We start from the raw sequence: 18,853 nt of genomic DNA on the forward strand, positions 1-18,853 counted from the left end.
TTTGCAGTAGACACAAGGGGACTGCAATAGAAAGGCATTACCAGAAAAGCCACGTACATCCTTGTCACAATTCTGAACTGTTAGAAATACACAAGTGGCCAAACATCAAGTTACAAGCAGCCTCGTGCTTCACTTGCTTTGGCTGTAGAGCTGGGAGACAACAGGGAGGAAATAAAGCCCTCTCCAGCATTGTGATCCTTCAGTGCCAGCTGGAGCTTCATGAGACCACCGCTCCCACCCCAAACACTCTAGCTCCTGGCAATTGGGAGAATTCAAGTGCAGAAGGGACCTGTTTCAATTCGGGAAAAAGGAAGGCTTCAGATCTGTTGGAAGATATAGGTTCAGGTCTATCAACATTTGGCAGGATTTACAGCAGAACATTTTTTTTGAGTGCAGATTCAGCCCTGGTTAGAACTGGTAATTCATGGGAGTGGCAGATGTGATACGAGAGAACTGGAAAGTGGAAGGGAAGAGGTGTCTAAGTTGAATGAAAACAGAAAATAAATAGAGTGGGTAAAAGTGAATGAATGTGCATTCAATTATCACAATAAAAGAGAAAAATGTAGAGGCCCCTGTTTAATGGTGTGCCCTCTGTTGCCATACAGATGAGATACCAACTGTGAGATAGCAAAGAGCTACAGTGAAGGCATTTTCTGTTCCCCACAGCATTTCAATGTTTAATATTTCTTTATTCCTCTCTGTATTCCTTCCGATTGTGTGTCTTACTCCATATTCCAGGAGTTTTTGAATTCTTTTGAAATTCTTACCTGCCTTGGAGTAGTAAACGCTCCCCTTGTCAGTCACAAATATAAGAGATTGGGTGAAAACACATGTATCTGTTTTTACAACGATCTCACGCGGTAATTTAATTAAAAGTTGAAATTTGTTACCTCCATCTTCAGAAAACCACACCTAAAGGGGGAGGGGGAGGAATTGAGTATAAAAGATAAGATCGACAGGTTTAAAATGTAAGTATTGTTTTAGGTGATAATTATTTTTGGAGAAAAACCCAAATACAGTGATTACCTTGAAATGGTAATGATAGTAGCAAAAATTATGGCCATGGATACTCAGCAGGAGGTGACAGGCAGTTAGGTACCATGGTTTACGGATTCTTAAACACAGTGGTCCTGAGCAGCAAGCTGACCACTTGAAAAGATGTTGGGCTGCACACAAGTGCCTGACCCAGTTAATTGAGGTGCTCCTGGCACATAGCAAGGTATGGCACAACTTGGGCTGCAGAAGACATACTCTTAAGAGCACATGTTCCTTCTTTGCCATCATTGTCTATTTTCTCAGCAGCAAAAGTATTAGCCACAATCATCCATTGGTGAGCTTGTATTTTCTCAAGGAAGGAAGTGTTGTTTTATTTCAAAAGGAAATGTATTTGCTTTGATATTTAAGGGAAGAGAAAACTGGCAACCTGATGGGAACCTACATGCACTTTTGGCTTTGGAGATATGTTGGAGGCTTTCTTGACACTGTATGACTACAATTCATCTTATTCCCATCCTGAAAGTGAAGTGGTTGTGTGAGTGGCCATGACTCCATGTTCAAAACAATTTGTTTGTGCTTGCAAGGCAAATGACACAAGCACCACCCTTTTAAAAACTCACTTGGAATCTCAATAGAGTAACAATAGCCCTTGCCTACCAGCTGTCTGAAAGCAGATGTTTCTTTTGGCTCTTTGCACATATGTACAGATAATGTACAAATGGCAGAATAGGAAAAGAATGAGGGAAAGGAGACATAAATTCAACACAATAATAGGCATGGAGTGTTGCAGACTTTGGTGCAGGTATGCACAGAGAATTTTTAAAGACTACTTCATTAATATGAGACTGTATTTTAAAAGAATTGGGAGTTAGGATCTCAGGCATTCCTGCTACTAATACTTACCTGACTTCCATAAACATACACAAAATGACTATTTGGGTGGAAAACCATGCCAAATGGCACAAATGTAGTATCTGGAAACCAAAACCTAGGAAACTTTCTCCTTCTATTCAACTTGTGGTCTGTTAACTTAATAACTGATATTAATGTCCTATCCTATGAAATAAAGAAAAACACAATTTTGTACATTAACAGGTAGAAATGTGGTATATCAAGCTGAATAATAAATCTGCTTGAAAACAGTACAGGTGAAAGCACATTATAATATATCTAGTCACATTTTTTGCATTCTAAAGGTCATTTAAAAATCTGTACTTTCATTTAAAAATCTGACAAAATTAAAATTATGAAGGGTATCTGACAAAGTTGCCCATTATCTCCTTTGTTATTTAATTTAGTTTTGGAAACATTACCCACAAAGATCAGGTCTACAACAGAACTTTCTGAACTGAATGTTTAAGGATAGGACTCCCAGCCTCATGGCCAGAGCTTCAGACAGCATGTCGGCTGCCTTACCACCATGTGCCACAAGAGGCTCTTTTTAAAAACCATATAGTCCTTATTATATCATATAGAGCCTCTTGTGGCGCAGAGTGGTAAGTGGCAGAAATGCTGTCTGAAGCTGTCTGCCCATGAGGTTGGGAGTTCAATCCCAGCAGCCGGCTCAAGGTTGACTCAGCCTTCCATCCTTCCAAGGTCGGTAAAATTGAGTACCCAGCTTGCTGGGGGGTAAACGGTAATGACTGGGGAAGAGAATGGCAAACCACCCCGTATTGAGTCTGCCATGAAAACGCTAGAGAGCGTCACCCCAAGGGTCAGACATGACTCGGTGCTTGCACAAGGGATACCTTTACCTTTACCTATTATATACCGAAGACCCAAAGAGAGGCTGAAATGTGTGTTTGTTTTTTTTAAAATCATTCATCCATGTGTCAATATGCTTTGGATCTGTGCAATAGTGTGTGACCAATGTTGATGTTTAAAAATTTTTATATGTGCACTTGAATTAGAATAAATATTTATAGTTTTAGATTTAATATATTCTGCTGCTGCTCAACCTTTTAAGATCCGAGCTTGCGTATACGGGTTGGGTTACTTTGTTCTCTCTTTTGTTGTTCGTTGTTTGGGTTATTTTAAGATGATTGGATAGAACTTTCATAGATCCACAAAAGATCGGACAATCCCTTTTAAATCTTGTAACAAAATGGCATATAGACATGCACGCCAACTGCAATGGTATGTTTTGCATATTTTACCTGCAGAGTTAAAAAGCTTATGGCAGTGTTCTGTTGATAATCAATAAGAAAAGAAACTGCTCGCCGAGACATGAACCTGTCAGTTTGTTTTCTGCGAGGGAAGCAACTGAGCCATTGTGTAAATGGGTCATTACTATAGAAACAAGTAGATTCCTATGAAGAAGATATTTCAAATTAGAAGTGCAATAAAAGGAATAGGTAGAATCAATAGACTGAAGAACACATCATATATTTGGTTTTAAATCTATGCTTAGTAATACAGAAAGTAACAAGCAATACAGAAGATTTAGAGCTCAAGGAAGGGCTTAACGTTTGCAGATATGGATGGTGGGGCATGTGCCGGTGGTCACTGCTGGCCATTGTTGGTGGTAACTAGCAGCCATTGTTTGGGATGACAGCCTGCCATCGGTGCTTGTCATTCAGCTGGGAGGAAATTATTTGCCCACCATTTCAGGGTTGGTGTTGTTGTCAGCCATGATCAGGGACCTGGGTATTATCAGGCAATGACTGTCAGACACTGTCATTTTGTGGCTGGCAGTGCTGGGGCATTTACTTGTGGCTGGATGATGTTCATCATGCCCTGGTGATCTTTATTGGCTAATGTGCATTGGCAGGAGTAGGGCATGGTAGGTTGAACCCCCCCTGGTCAGTGGTGGTTGTGCTTATGGAGGTGGATCTTTTTGGGTGGAGCCCGTGCCTGTGTGTGGGGCTCTGCCATTATTGGGGGTGTCTATAAAAGGTTGGGTGAATATTGAGCTGGGGAGGCTGTTGCCTCGCATTGTGGGTGGCTGTGGGAGTCCTACTAGAGGCTGACACCCACAGGACATCTTCCACACGCCACCTCCCATTTGCTCAGCAGGCCTGGTGGTCCAGGGGAGCTTGACCTGTGTGTCGGTCAATCCCTATGAATGGCCTGCTACTGTGGGGGGCTTTCCTTGTGGTCAGCTGGATGATAAGGGGCAGGATCCACTTGTGTTTTGCCTATGCTCAGTTGCATAACAATAAAAGCTGTGGCCTAAGTTTATGCCAAACACTGTTTGTGTTGGTATTATACCTGCATTGGTGGTCTAATGATTCCATGCCAACAGCCCACATTGATAAACTACAAATATATTTTAGCCTTAACAGTGTCAGATACCATATTAATTGAAATCTATAATCCTGATTGGCCCTGCCCCTGCAGCTCTTGCCCTCCGTTCCTAGACTCTAGCCTATTTGCTCTCAGATGCCTCAGTGCCTGGAGCCAGCAGCAAGTGAGAGGGCCCTGGGCAAAGGGTCATGGTGGAGATCTTGCCAACGAAGGTCTCTTGGCCTGCTAGGCTAGGCCTGCTGATGAGGGCCTCCTGGCCTGCTGACTGCCTGCTAAGGAGCTTTGTCCCGGCCCTGATAGCGAGCTGCCCAGCCCCCGCCTGCCCCACTTGATCAGGCTGCGAGCTGCACCCCAAAGGCACCTTAAGCTGCCTGGCCAGGGGAGGGGGGCCTTTTCAAGGCCCATTCTTAGGAACAGGCTTTGAAGCTAGTCCTAATAATAATTCCAAGGTTCTGAATTGTAAATCACAGATGCCAGAAGTGACACTGCTGGACTCAATGTGTGTACTGTCTGCTTTGAGTCACTTCAGACTTATGGTGACTATGTAAATTAATGACCTCCTAAAAATATCCTATCATAAACAACCTTGCTCAGGACTTGCAAACTGAAGGCTAGGGCTTCCTTCATTGAGACAATTCATTTCATGTTAGGTCTTCTTCTTGAACTTTGCCCAGCATTTGTTTTTACAGTGAGTCTTATCACTTATCTTCCTTTCTTCACTAGGGGGTAAAAGCTGCTTGGAATGCTTCTTGATATCTCTAAATATTCCATTATTGTTGTGTTATTACATACATAGGCAATTGTATTTTCCTGTGTGGACAAGACACTCCAAGTGGTAAATGATTGCTATAGTGCAATAGCCAACCAATGTCTGGATGCTGTTTTGAAGGTGGAGTTTTCAGGAGGAAATGACAGAGTGATAAACGTTATTCTCTTCTCCTTATTTTCTCCCCCTGAAAACAGCAACTCCAGCAGCTACAATCTATAAAACAAACAAAAAAAATTGTGAGGCTTCTTTAGATGGTTTAAAATATGAATCCTTGACTTGGTGCAAAAGATAGAGTTTATTGAGAGCAAGCAAGTTAACCCAATAATACCTTGTCAGAACTAAAGCATGGCAGGATAGACACAGCATTTAACTCCCAAACCAACACCCTCTCGTGTGAGAACCTGTGCAATATGGGAGATCTTAAAAGGAGCAGATAGCTTGGCACCCAAGGTCGAGGTGCCGCTTTCTGGAGACAGGAAGAGATGGATGGGGAGTAAGGTGAGAAAACTAAAGAAAGCAGCTCGAGCAGTAAAACTGGCCATGGGCTCTACATCTACACTTCTAACAAATGCTAACAATTATGGCAGAAGCATAGCATTTCTGACATCTTTCTTTATAAAATTATTGTAAAACCAAAGAGAATGTATAGCTGGACAGTTGGTATCCTAGTGCAGTGGTCCCCAACCTGCGGTCCAGGGACCGGGACCGGGACCGGTCCGTGGATCAGTCAGTACCGGGCCGCAGCTCCTCGTCCTCCTCCCTGACTGCTGCCTCGGGGGCTGCCCTGCCACTCTGCCGCTGGCTCACCTTTGGTGCTCTCCAGTGGCCACTACGACTGGGGCTCCCCCTCGATGTGGTACTGTGCAGTCAGGGGCGCCGGTGGGAAAGTAAGCGGAGTAGGGGCTCAGGCGGGGGTGGCAACATCCCTCAGCAAAAGACTACCCCCCCGAGCCTCAGTAATATTGTCAAGCTTTGACCAGTCTCTGGTGATAAAAAGGTTGGGGACCACTGTCCTAGTGGATTTACTCTCCAACAGCATATGAAGCAAGTGACCACTGACAAGATCATTTCATTGTACCAGTCTGTGGACCAGTCTTCATCAAACTTAGTGAAACTAGCCATGATGGAATTATTGTTCCAGTTGCCTTTTGGTTGTTGAGACTATATCAACCATTTCAAAACTCTGATTACAGCTACTAGGGACTAAATACATTAACTATTGCAAAGATTGTCAGGAAATCAAATTCTGTGCCACATTACAGCTGCTGTTCTGAACTGAATGGTCTGTTTTCAACTACACTCATCTAATACTCATCAGGTGTTTTCATCTTTTCTCTTACCTGGCTTAATGTTTTATCTTTGTCAAATGAGAGGGAAAGATAATCCACTGAAAGAAAACAAGAAATATATAACTAAAAAGTCAGTGAAGATTTGCGAAGAGTTCATCTTCAGATGCTAATTTTCAACTTCAAAATACATTATATATGAGAAACAACCAGAAATCTTCTTGGCAGTTGATAATTAGTGGGACAAAGAACAAAGGGGCTACCGACTAATATGGCTTTTATTAAAATTGCCCCTTGTATAATATAATTTATAATAATATAATTTACTAGTTTCAAAGCTTCGCGGCTCCTGATTGGGCCCTCCGAGTTTTTATCCCGGACAGGGCCTGCCTTTACTCCTCACCACTTGCCCTTACTCCTTTATTCCTCCCACTCCTCTGGAGCGGGCGGTTTAAAGATTAGGGCCTCAGTGAGAGAAGCCCTACTGAATGATATCAGGGACCTTAAGCAGCTGTTCTGCCTGGCCTACAGTTGAGGCCTAGAATAACATCAAAATTATCTCTTGCCTCCCTGCCTTAATCCATTTGGAAATGTCGTCTTGTGAACAATATTTATATTGTTTCTATGCTTTTCTCCTTGAGAAGAAAGAACATTGACAATCAGCAGTGCTGCCGCTTTTATCAGTTTTATATTTTTAGGAAATTGTATTTTAATAATTTTAATTGGGATGGGCAGGTTAAAAATGCAAAAATAAACACACACACACACAGACAGACAAATAAGACTATCCAGAACTGAAGATACAAAGATGGGCATAATGGTTCGGACCAGTGAGGATCCCTCTTACTGGCAATCTTCAAGCAAAGGTTGGATACACTCTTTTCTTGGATGCTTTAGGATGCTTTGGGTTGATCCTGCGTTGAGCAGGGGGTTGGACTAGTTGGCCTGTATGGCCCCTTCCAACTCTATGATTCTATGATTCTATGAATATATAGCATTATGTATAAAGATTAGTAATCACTATTTTTTGATATTCTTTTATATGATTAAAAGTAACGCACTGTATTAAAGCAGAATGTATATATTTTAGAAAGTATATGAATATAGGTGATTTTGTATGGCATTTGAAGTTATAATTAGTTACCCAAGAATTATTTAGCCACAACCCTATAAAAACTGGAACCTGAAAGGAGAAGATTCTTGCTTGTGGCTCAAGAAATTGTTCTCTTTTAATAATCTATATAGAATCAACCATATTATTTTAAGTTAGTCAACATTAAAACCTGTAAATACTTATGTTTTAATTAAAAATAACATGGAAACATGATAATGTTTCAGCTTAAAACTATTTACTATCTCAGCTATCAAAGAATGAGGTGGCTGGATGGAGTCACTGAAGCAGTCGGTGCAAATTTAAATGGACTCCAGGGAATGGTAGAGGACAGGAAGGCCTTGAGGATCATTGACCATGGGGTCGCGATGAGTCGGACACGACTTCGCACCTAACAACAACAACAACATCTCAGCTGTACTTCAGACATATTTTTAGTGTTTATTCCACTCTTTCTCAAAAAGGCAGGTTTGGTTTCCTCACCTTCATAGTTTTCCTGGTTAGCCAGGCATTGGGTATTATACCATATTTTTGCTTGGAGATAATCATCCTGTTGGAAACAGAAATAAGGAGTTACTGTTAATAAAATTGTTTCTGTATTGTGCATGATAGAGCTGATAAGATTCTAAAGCAGAGGTAGTCAAACTGTGGCCCTCCAGATGTCCACGGACTACAATTCCCATGAGCTCCTGCCATCATTTGCTGGCAGGGGCTCATGGGAAATGTAGTCCATGGACATCTGGAGGGCTGCAGTTTGACTACCCCTGTTCTAAAGGGTTCATGAGATTATGAACCCCATTTCCTGTTGCCCCAGCTTCTTGCTGGAGATGAGGGAAATAGTCAACAGGATCCTCAAAGAGAAGAGTGTCGCTTCTGGTGGCTAAGGCATTAGTAGTGATGTTTACTTATCCAGGAAAGTCATCACCAAGACACTACCATGAGGGATGAGGGAGGTGCTTCCGAGATGGAAGACAGTAGGGAGATGGTAAAGAAAGGGACACAATGAATGCCAAGGAAAAATGATCTGAGGAACTGGTAGAAAATAACTTGAGGGACCTCACAAGTGTTAACCTATGAAGACCACTTTTATGCTTTAGGATGCTTTGGGCTGATCCTGCGTTGAGCAGGGGGTTGGACTAGATGGCCTGTATGGCCCCTTCCAACTCTATGGTTCTAAGACTGATATATAGATGCAGAGATCTTCTTGATATTATTTTTACATTTTTGGAAGAAGAATTGCTTTTTATACCTAACTTCTCACTGATATATAGATGCAGAGATCTTCTTGATATTATTTTTACATTTTTGGAAGAAGAATTGCTTTTTATACCCAACTTCTCACTGCCTGAAGTTTACAATCGCTTTCCCTTCCTCTCCCCACAACAAACACCCTGTGAGGTAAGTGGGGCTGAGAGAGCTCTGACAGGACTGCATTGTGCAGGGGGTTGGATTAGATGACCCTGGAGGTCTTTCCATCTCTATGTGTCTATGACTGACTAACCCAAGGGCATCCAGCTGGCTACATGTGAAGGAGTGGGGAATCAAACCCGGCTCTCCAGGTTAGAGGCTGCCACTCTTAACCACTACACCAAGCCTGCTCTCTCTCTCTCTCTCTCTGTGCTACATAAGTGCAGTATAGAATGTGATAATGAGTACACTTACTTGGAAATGAGGGGTGCCAAAATAGATGCCAGGAGGAAAATGTATGGGCTTATAAACCATTCAGATTATTTTATTTCTCGTATATTCTGTATAAGGCAATTACCATTAGGGATACCTAAAAGTGACATTTAGTGATTTCTCACCCTTTCAAATCCACAGAGGCTTGTTTTGCTGAACTAGACGAAAACAGAATAGTAAAAATATACACATTACTCACTGGCAGCTAGAATATGCCTTAGTATTACCCTAAAGCCCTGACAGGCCTTTTGCCTTTGCAGAGTACAGCTGCATAAATGCCTGCCAGTGTCCCATACATTCTCCATTAAAACAAAGGGGTAACTCTCTTGGGGCGATAGAAAGCAGACTCTCAGTTAAAAAGTGGCTGGCAGGAGGCTAAGTCTCTTTCCCAATCACTCTTCCAACGCAGAGTGGCTGGAGAAGGGCCTCCAAGGGCTTCATGATATGCGGCTGTGGTGTAACATAGTCCGGTCTAGAAACCAACCTGTATGTTTCTTCCTGAGACCAGCACCCTTTCTTTACACATTGGTTAATGCATTTTCAAAGCACATTAGAAGCAGATTTTCCTGTTCTGGGCCCTTTATGCACGGCGCCAGATTCCGCGCCCTAGCGCCATGCCGTTGCATGGAGTTTCCCGTGAACGCACAGGAGCGGGGCATGCTGGGTTGCCCCGGCGCGCACACTTTACACCAGGGCTAGGAGGCCCGGCCAAGGTAAGTGCATCGCCATGGGCGGGGGAAGTGGGGAGGGGCTGGGGGAGTGGGGGTGGCAGGGGGTCGCCCCTGCCAGCTCAGTGCTGCCATGGAGCCTGCAGGGGCGAGCGGTGTCCCTTAAGGGACACTGCAGGTTGAGGCTGGGCAGCCCAACAAGCCCGGCACTGCCGATTATGCACAGCGCCAGGCCGCTGCAGCCCCGGCTTACCCGGGAAGCTCTAGAATATCCTGCGTTCGCTTAATGCGGGTCTTCTGGAGCCCAGGGCTGGGAGGCGCCCGCACTCGTGGCGGCAGCATGTGTTCTTGGTGATTTTAACCGAAGCGCTGCTGCCGTGGAGTGCGGGCCTTATGGCCCGTGCATAATGGGCCCTGCACAGGAAAATCCATGTGTAAAAGTACATTGAAAGTGCATTATCCTATATGTGCCTAGGTCTGCAGCGATTTTATGGCCTTTAACTGTAGCCCTCACACAGAAATTAAGTGAACAGTTTTCTGTTTGTGAACAGCAGAAGGAGCAACTGTTGGGTGGGGGTGGGGGTGGGGGGAAGAATGGGTGGAGCAATTTGGGTCATGGCTGTAGAACAAAGGAGAGCTCATACTATTTTCCAGATTTAAATTATCTCCTTCACAGAGGGAAAAACATATAGTAAGTCTAGGGGAGGGGTGGCCAAACTGTGCCTCTCCAGATGTCGATGGACTTTTCAGAATTAATCCTTTACTCACTAAAGAAAATTAAAATAAAGCCCCCAGTGTATAAGCATCTGGGATATAAGTCAGAACACAAAAATTGATGAAATGCACTCAAGTTTCACCCTTAGCTCACTGAGTAAAATATATATGAATGTACTTGAGACCCTTTTACACAAACTAATAATGCAATTGTCAGGATTGTAGAATCTCTGTCATAAATTAGCCTGAGTTCCTCCATGTCAGTTATATTACTAGATGGGGCCCGGCGCCTGCTAGTCCCGGCCTTGTAGTTTGTAAGCAATAAAATAGAATAGTGATGTTATGTTAACCTTATCTTGTTATGGGCAGAAAGGGCTGTTTGTCACCTCTTTCAAGGATGGGAGTTTGGAATCCTGTTTTGGTTTCACATATGTCTTTTCTCACTCACCTCCCCCCCTTGGGAACTGTCAAGTTTTGGGCGGGAGAAATGTATTGATAAGCTGAGGCAAATCAGGCTTCTAGTCAGATTTGACTTTTCAGTCCATTGCGTGTAGTGCTAATCAATAAAACTATTTTTCTTTTGAATAAGTTTTGTTGTGAGTTTCCTGTGCGCTTGACATCAAGTCAAATCTCACAACTCCTTTCACCTGCAAAATGCAGGGCGAGGGACATACTTTTTCTGATCAGGGAGAGGGCCTGGATTGGGACCTCTCCCAGGCCGAAGGCGCTGGTGCGGGGCCGCACAGCTCGGCCATGATGCGGGCTGTCTCGGGGGCAACCCCGGGACCCGAGGAATTTTTGGAACGTCACATCACCCAGCGCAGGCGGTTGTCAAAATACGACCGCCCTACTGGGGATGAACGTTGGCCGGAGCACCTGGGACTGCCTAGCTACGCGCTGGAGCCTGTGGGTGAGACACAGGACTTGCAGTACAAGCTGGACAGGGTGACTAACTGGCTGCAGGACCTCTCGGGTCGGCTGGATCCGGAGGAGAGACGCCGAACACAACGCCTGCTAAAGGACGTGCTCGGTGGGGGTGCACACGATACCAGTGCACGGAGAGAGAGCGGTGGGTTTGCACTGCAGGAGCACGGCATGGCGGCCGCGCAAGCAACGGCAGAGGCGGCTGAGGCGCTGGCCAGAGCCCGGGCTCAGCTAGAGATCGAAGCCGAGGCGGAAGCACGCGCAAGGGCGCAGAGGGAGAGAGAAGACGAAGGCGAGGAACGAGAGGACGAAGGTGGCGCTGGCGGCGACGGTGCTGGTGGAGACGGCGCGGACGGAGGCGAGGACGCAGCAGCGGCGGCGGCGGCACGGGCAGCGGCGGATGTCGCGGGAGCCGAGGCGGCGGCAGCGGCGGCGGCGCGTGAAGCAGCGCGAGCGGCCGCGCGAGCAGCAGCAGCGGCGCAGGCAGCGGAGCGAGCGAGAGTGGCGGCTGGGAGAGGGAGAGGCATTGGCCGGGGTGCAAGACCCCCGGCCCCGGCCCCAGCACCGGCGGACTGGGGCCCAGGGCGCCTACCTGCCCACCTCCGTGGAGTGGAAATGCGGAACACCTATAAGTTCAAGGCAAAGTTTTCTGGGGACCCCTCCGATTTCCCCACGTTCCTGGTGCACCTCCAAGCCTACATGATGGACATGGGGTTCACTTTCCAAGACGACGCCGAACGGGTGCGTTTCGTGGGGCAAGCCCTGGAAGGCAAAGCTGCCAAATGGTTCGTGGATTTGTACCGTTACCACCCCCAAGCCACCCGCGACTACAACCATTTCATGAGGGCCCTGCGCCAGATGTACGTGGAACCGTTTGAACGGGAGACTGCGGAGAAGAAACTCCGGGCTCACCGGCAAGGAAAGTTGTCCGTGGTTGAGTACGCCAGGGAATTTAAGGAGCTGGCTTCCTCTGTACCAGACTGGACGGAGCCCCAACGTGTGCTGGCGTTTGTAGGGGGCCTCAATCCCACTCTGGCTGACAAGTGCCTCCTCCTGGAAGACCCACTCACTGTCGAAGGGTGGGTCCAGCTGGCTGGAGAAATGGAAAACCGCTTGGAACGGGCCTCAATGGTGCAAGCCCTGGCCGGGAAAACCCCGGTGAAGACCAAGCCCCGAACCAAATTGGAACCGGCGGAGCGCACTCGGCGCATGGAGAAAGGGCTGTGCTTGGGATGTGGCCAAGCCGGGCATTTCCTCGCACACTGCCCAACGAAAGCGGCATCAACCCCGAAAGCTGCGAGCAGCGCCCCATCGAAAGCCACGCCTGCCAAGAAAACCACCACCAAGAAAAGCACCAAATCTCTCCTGGTTCCAGTGGCTGCCGTGCCGGCGGTGGACGACTCGGAGGAGGGAAGCGGGCTGGAGGACGAGGATCAAGCTGAGGAGCAGTCGGGAAACGAGGACGGTCTGCTGTAAAGGCGCCCCGCCAGCAGGCCGCCAACAGGGGCAAACGCGTGGTGAGTGATTCCCCCTTGCTACTCCTACGTGCCAACCTTTCTAACCCCAAGTCGGGGAAAACGGTGGGAATCCGATGTATTGTGGACTCGGGGTGCACCCAATCCCTAGTGAGCCCGGCACTGGCCGAGACTTTGGGGGTGGGGAAAGTGGCACTGAAAGAACCCTTGCCAATCACCCAGTTAGATGGGAAATGCGCTCCCGGTGGGGAAGCCACGGCAAAGACTCGCCCCATGGACTTGGACATAAAAAAACATTGGGAGCAAATCCAACCTTTGGTGGCCCCTCACTCTGCCTTCCCATGCGTGTTGGGGTTGGATTGGCTGAGGGAACATGATCCCCTTGTGAAGTGGAAGGAAGGGACTGTGGAATTTACCTCCGCCGCTTGCGAGCAGCACACGCGGCAGCAGGGTCCTCCGAGATCCGGGGTGTTGGCTGCATTGGGGGTGGGGGTGGACGCGCTCCCTCCTGAATACCGGGACTTTGGTGATGTGTTCGCGGAGGTGGAGTGCAACCAGCTTCCCCCCCACCGCAAAACTGACTGTGCCATCGAATTAAAGAAGGGAGAGCCTCTCCCCAAAGCCAAACTGTATTCCATGAGCCCGCGAGAGATGGCAGAGCTTAGAGAATTTTTGGATAAGAACCTAGCGAGGGGTTTTATTAGACCAGCCACATCTTCCTTGGCAGCCCCGGTCCTTTTCGTTAAAAAGAAGGACGGTTCGCTAAGGTTGTGCACCGACTACCGCGGGTTGAACGCGGTCTCCACCTGCAACGCCTACCCGCTTCCCCTGATAAAAGACTTGCTGGGCCACTTGGGGAAGGCGCGCGTTTTTTCGAAACTGGACTTAAGGGAAGCCTACTATCGAGTTCGGATCAAGAAGGGGCATGAATATTTAACAGCTTTTAATACGCCCCTGGGGCAGTTTGAATACACCGTAATGCCGTTCGGCCTCGCCGGCGCTCCGGGCGTGTTCATGAATATGATAAATGAAATTATGCATGATTTATTGTACCAAGGGGTGTTGGTTTACATTGATGATATTCTTGTGTATTCAGAGAATGTTGAGAGTCATACAAAGCTGGTCCGCGAAGTGCTCCGCCGCTTGCGGAAGCACCAGTTGTTTGCTAAACTGTCAAAATGTGAGTTCCACCGCGAGGCGGTGGAGTTCTTGGGTTTCCGGGTCTCCCAGGCTGGGATCGAAATGGACCCTGGCAAAGTGCGTGATTTGCTGGCATGGGAGCCTCCCCGCACCAGGAGGCAATTACAAAGTTTCTTAGGATTCGCTAATTTTTACAGGACCTTCATCCCCAACTTTGCCAAGGTTGCGCTGCCCCTCACTGACTTGTTAAAAACCAAAGGGGGGAAGACGGCAAGCCGACCTGGGGCGCCTCTCCCTTGGACTCCCTCCTGTCAGGAGGCGTTTGATAAACTAAAGCTGTTATTCACGTCTGAACCTGTGTTGGCCCATGCCGACCCCTCTAAGCAATTTACAGTACAAGTAGATTCCTCGGACGTAGCAATGGGGGCCGTGATCCTCCAAGAGGGGGGGGACGGGAAATTGCACCCCCTGGCCTATTTATCAAAGAAATTTTCAGCGGCAGAAAGAAATTGGGCAATTTGGGAAAAAGAGGCGGCTGCAGTGAAATTGGCCCTTTCCACGTGGCGGCATTGGCTGGAGGGGTCCACAATCCCGTTTGTAGTCTGGACAGATCATAAAAACCTTCAGGCCCTCAAACAGCCCCGCTCGCTTTCAGCCAAACAAATGAGATGGGCGGAGTTTTTCGCTCGTTTCAACTTCTCCCTAAAGCATCTTCCTGGCAAACTGAATTTTTTGGCTGATGCACTATCGCGCCTGCCTCAGTACAACAGCAAACGAGACCCATTGGTAGATACCGTCTTTACTCCCGCCCAACTGGGGATGGCCGCTGTGACGCGCAGCCACACAAAGACTGTTACGCCCATCCCAGGGGGCTGGGTCCAAAAGGACTTGTCAACTGACCCAGAGTTTTGTTCCCTCCGCCCTGATTTGTCTGAGAAGGGGGGGCTCTTTTTCAAAGGCGAAAGACTCTTTGTGCCTGCCGCGGCCCGGGGGAAGGTTTTGAAACTTTGCCACGATGCCAAAACCGCTGGACATTTTGGTTTTGTGAAAACTCTGCACCTGGTCAGGAGACAGTACTGGTGGCCATCCTTGCGTAAAGATGTGGAGAAATATGTGCAGGGGTGCCCCATTTGTATTGCCTCAAAGCCAATTGGGGGCAAGAGGAAAGGACTTTTGCAGCCGCAGCCCACCCCCTCACGTCCATGGACTGATGTAACTATGGACTTTATTACAGACCTTCCCCCCAGCCAAGGGAACACTGTTATATGGGTTGTAGTGGATGCTTTTTCCAAACAGGCTCATTTCATCCCCTGCACGGGCGTGCCCTCAGCACCAAAGCTGGCCTCTCTTTTTATTAAACACGTGGTACGTCTGCACGGGATCCCGACACGTGTCCTGACGGATCGGGGCCCCCAGTTCGTTTCCAAGTTTTGGAGGGAGCTTCTTAAACTATTGGGTGTGGAGCAAGCCCTCACCTCGGGCTATCACCCGGAGTCAAATGGCCAGACCGAGAGAGTAAACCAAATCCTGGAGCAGTATTTACGCTGTTTTATCAACCACCAGCAGGATGATTGGGTTTCTTTATTGCCACTTGCTGAATTCGCCTATAACAATGGGGTCCACTCCTCAACGGGGGTATCGCCCTTCAAGGTGGTGTATGGGACTGATTTAGTGTCAGCCCCCACTTGGGGACTTAGCTCCGCAGAGGTCCCTGACATAAACAAATGGGCAGCCTCCATCAGTACGGGCTGGCCAGAAATCGTTGCTAGCCTCAAGGAAGCCAAAGATGCCTATAAGGCTCAAGCTGACAAGAAGAGGGTACCTGCCCCTGATTGGAAAGTGGGTGATTTAGCCTACCTGTCTACCAAGAACTTAAGGTGCCAGCAGAAATCCAGGAAACTTGGTCCAAAGTTTGTGGGACCATTTAAAGTGGTGAAATTGATAAATGCTGTGACTGTGGAGCTAGCTCTACCAAAAACTTATAGGAATGTGCATCCGGTTTTTCATTCCAGCCTGCTGCGAAGAGCTCCAGCCCCGGACGAGTGGCACCCTCCTCCATCTATGCCTGTTCCAATTTACATCGATAAGGACACCCACTATGAAGTCAACCAAATCTTAGACTCTCGCTTGCATAAGGGTCGCCTTCAATATTTGGTCGATTGGAAGGATTTCCCCTCTGGGGATAAAGAGTGGGTTGAGGCTGGAAATGTGAAGGCACCCCGCCTTCTCCGGGCTTTCCATCGAGCATTTCCTGATTGTCCTCGCCCGGTTGATGCCGGCTAGGTGGGGGAGTGAAGTTAGTTTTAATGCGGAGGGATGTCAGGATTGTAGAATCTCTGTCATAAATTAGCCTGAGTTCCTCCATGTCAGTTATATTACTAGATGGGGCCCGGCGCCTGCTAGTCCCGGCCTTGTAGTTTGTAAGCAATAAAATAGAATAGTGATGTTATGTTAACCTTATCTTGTTATGGGCAGAAAGGGCTGTTTGTCACCTCTTTCAAGGATGGGAGTTTGGAATCCTGTTTTGGTTTCACATATGTCTTTTCTCACTCACCTCCCCCCCTTGGGAACTGTCAAGTTTTGGGCGGGAGAAATGTATTGATAAGCTGAGGCAAATCTGGCTTCTAGTCAGATTTGACTTTTCAGTCCATTGCGTGTAGTGCTAATCAATAAAACTATTTTTCTTTTGAATAAGTTTTGTTGTGAGTTTCCTGTGCGCTTGACAGCAATCCTAAGAACATGGAAGTAAGCTTCGCTGAATAGATTTCGGTAAGATTCTGCATACTGTTACCCAGTAAATCACTGTGATTTGTAAGGTAAAGGTAAAGGTAAAGGTATCCCCTGTGCAAGCACCGAGTCATGTCTGACCCTTGGGGTGACGCCCTCTAGCGTTTTCATGGCAGACTCAATACGGGGTGGTTTGCCAGTGCCTTCCCCAGTCATTACCGTTTACCCCCCAGCAAGCTGGGTACTCATTTTACCGACCTCGGAAGGATGGAAGGCTGAGTCAACCTTGAGCCGGCTGCTGGGATCGAACTCCCAGCCTCATGGGCAGACAGCTTCAAACAGCATATCGCTGCCTTACCACTCTGCGCCACAAGAGGCTCTGTGATTTGTAACCCACCACAAATTGGTTTGCCGGGAGTGGCAGGCAATGTCCAAGTAATAAATAAAATAATAATAAAATATGAGGAATACTTGAACACCAGATTTTAAAAATACATTAGTAGTCAAAGCATACTTACGTACTTTTAATTCATAGAAGTTTCCATAGCGCAAATCTTCACTGATAAATAGTCCCAAGGTAGTAAGGAAGACTATTCGAGTGTTGGTTAAAATAACATTCAAAAGTGAAAGCTCACCGCAGTCTCAGAGGAAAGAAAAGGAATTATGAGTTATCATCACAGTAATATTTATTTTGTTCTTGACTTCTGTCATTACTTTGTACAGACAGGTTATATGGTTGAATATTATAATAATTACTAGCTTCAATGCCCGTTCCTAAGAACGGGTCTTGAAAGGGTCTCCTCCCATGGCCCCCAGCTAGGCAGTTTAAGGTGGCTTTGGGCCACAGCTCACAGCCGGATCAAGTGGGGCGGGTGGGGGCTGGCCAGCTCGTTAGCAGGCCCAGGACAGAGCTCCTTAGCAGGTAATCAGCAGGCCCTGCTTAGCAGGCTGGGAGGCCCTCATGAGCAGGCCCAGCCTAGCAGGCCAAGAGGCCCTCGTTAGCAGGCCCTCCACCACGACCCTTTGCCCAGGGCCCTCTCACCTTACCTGCTGCTGGCTCCAGGCATTGAGGCACATCTGAGAGCAAAGAGTCTAGAGTCCAAGGACAGAGGGCGGGAGCTGCAGGGACAGGGCCAATCGGGGTGCAGCTAGCTTTGCTTTGTTGGCTGCACCCTGATTGGCCCTATTCCAACTTGGACAGCCGGACATGTTCCACCCCCCTCCCCCAGGCTGTTTCACAAATATATAGAGGGACCATGGATAAGGATAATATAAACATAATATTATAAAATTATAATATAATATTAAATGTTATTTATCTTAGCCCTGTTCTATCTATTCTTCAAACCTAATAGATGCCCAAATTGGCTGGTTATTCCATAAACTAGGTATGCACTGGAGCCAGGGCAGTTAGAATATCTCCTCAATAACACTTTTTGTTTCTCTCTAGATTTTCAGCTTTGATTTTTTAAAAAATGTTTTTAATCCTAGTTATTATTATGATCATTTAATACAATATAAGCACATGTTAATAGGGGATTATGATGTTGCTATGAGCAAGCATAACGGTGACCAGATTCATAGGGACAACAGCAAACATATTTCCCTTAACTACGTAACCTTCCCAGATGGTGCTTTGCTCCCTCATGGCTGCACCTTGGGCCTAGATTTTGAGGCCATGTTAAGTGGCTTGTACCTTGGAAATACTAGACTTTAAGGAAGAAAATAAAACACAAAGATTGTTTTATTATTTTTCATTTTCTCACAGTTCGTGTCTTTCTAGAATAGGAGGACTATAGATTAAAAAACCCAAATACAGTTATGAAAATGTATCAAGAAAGAGAAGGAATTACCATAGTCAAGGATAGAACAAATACTATCAGTCAAATTACTCCAAAATGTATTCCGAGCTGTAAATCCAGACCAAGAGACTCCAATGTATATTCCTATTAATAAAATATATAGCCATAAGAAAAGAGAATCACAGTATACAACTAGGTTCCTAGCATTTAATTATTCCATTGTTCCTATCAATAAAGCAACCTAACTGGGCCACCCCCAAAGCAGGAGCTTTTCTATACTTGGAAGGTATGCAAAACACATTGTAGCCAAAAGAG

At 46.7% G+C, this 18,853-nt stretch overlaps 1 protein-coding gene across 1 annotated transcript in view; it reads right to left on the reverse strand.

Annotated features, from left to right (window-relative positions):
* CATSPERB (catsper channel auxiliary subunit beta) overlaps nt 1-18,853 on the reverse strand; it is a 73,503-nt gene that overhangs the window by 42,685 nt on the left and 11,965 nt on the right. The window contains exons 7-14 of the mRNA XM_077319105.1: nt 18,590-18,682; nt 17,259-17,377; nt 9,214-9,246; nt 7,892-7,958; nt 6,352-6,398; nt 3,153-3,305; nt 1,900-2,052; nt 768-912 (exon numbers count right to left, since the gene is read on the reverse strand). Coding sequence (XP_077175220.1) covers nt 768-912; nt 1,900-2,052; nt 3,153-3,305; nt 6,352-6,398; nt 7,892-7,958; nt 9,214-9,246; nt 17,259-17,377; nt 18,590-18,682 — 810 coding nt within the window. The remainder of the gene's footprint in view (nt 1-767; nt 913-1,899; nt 2,053-3,152; nt 3,306-6,351; nt 6,399-7,891; nt 7,959-9,213; nt 9,247-17,258; nt 17,378-18,589; nt 18,683-18,853) is intronic.

The sequence above is a fragment of the Paroedura picta genome, chromosome 2, assembly GCF_049243985.1.
Source record: "Paroedura picta isolate Pp20150507F chromosome 2, Ppicta_v3.0, whole genome shotgun sequence".
Lineage (NCBI taxonomy): Eukaryota > Metazoa > Chordata > Lepidosauria > Squamata > Gekkonidae > Paroedura > Paroedura picta.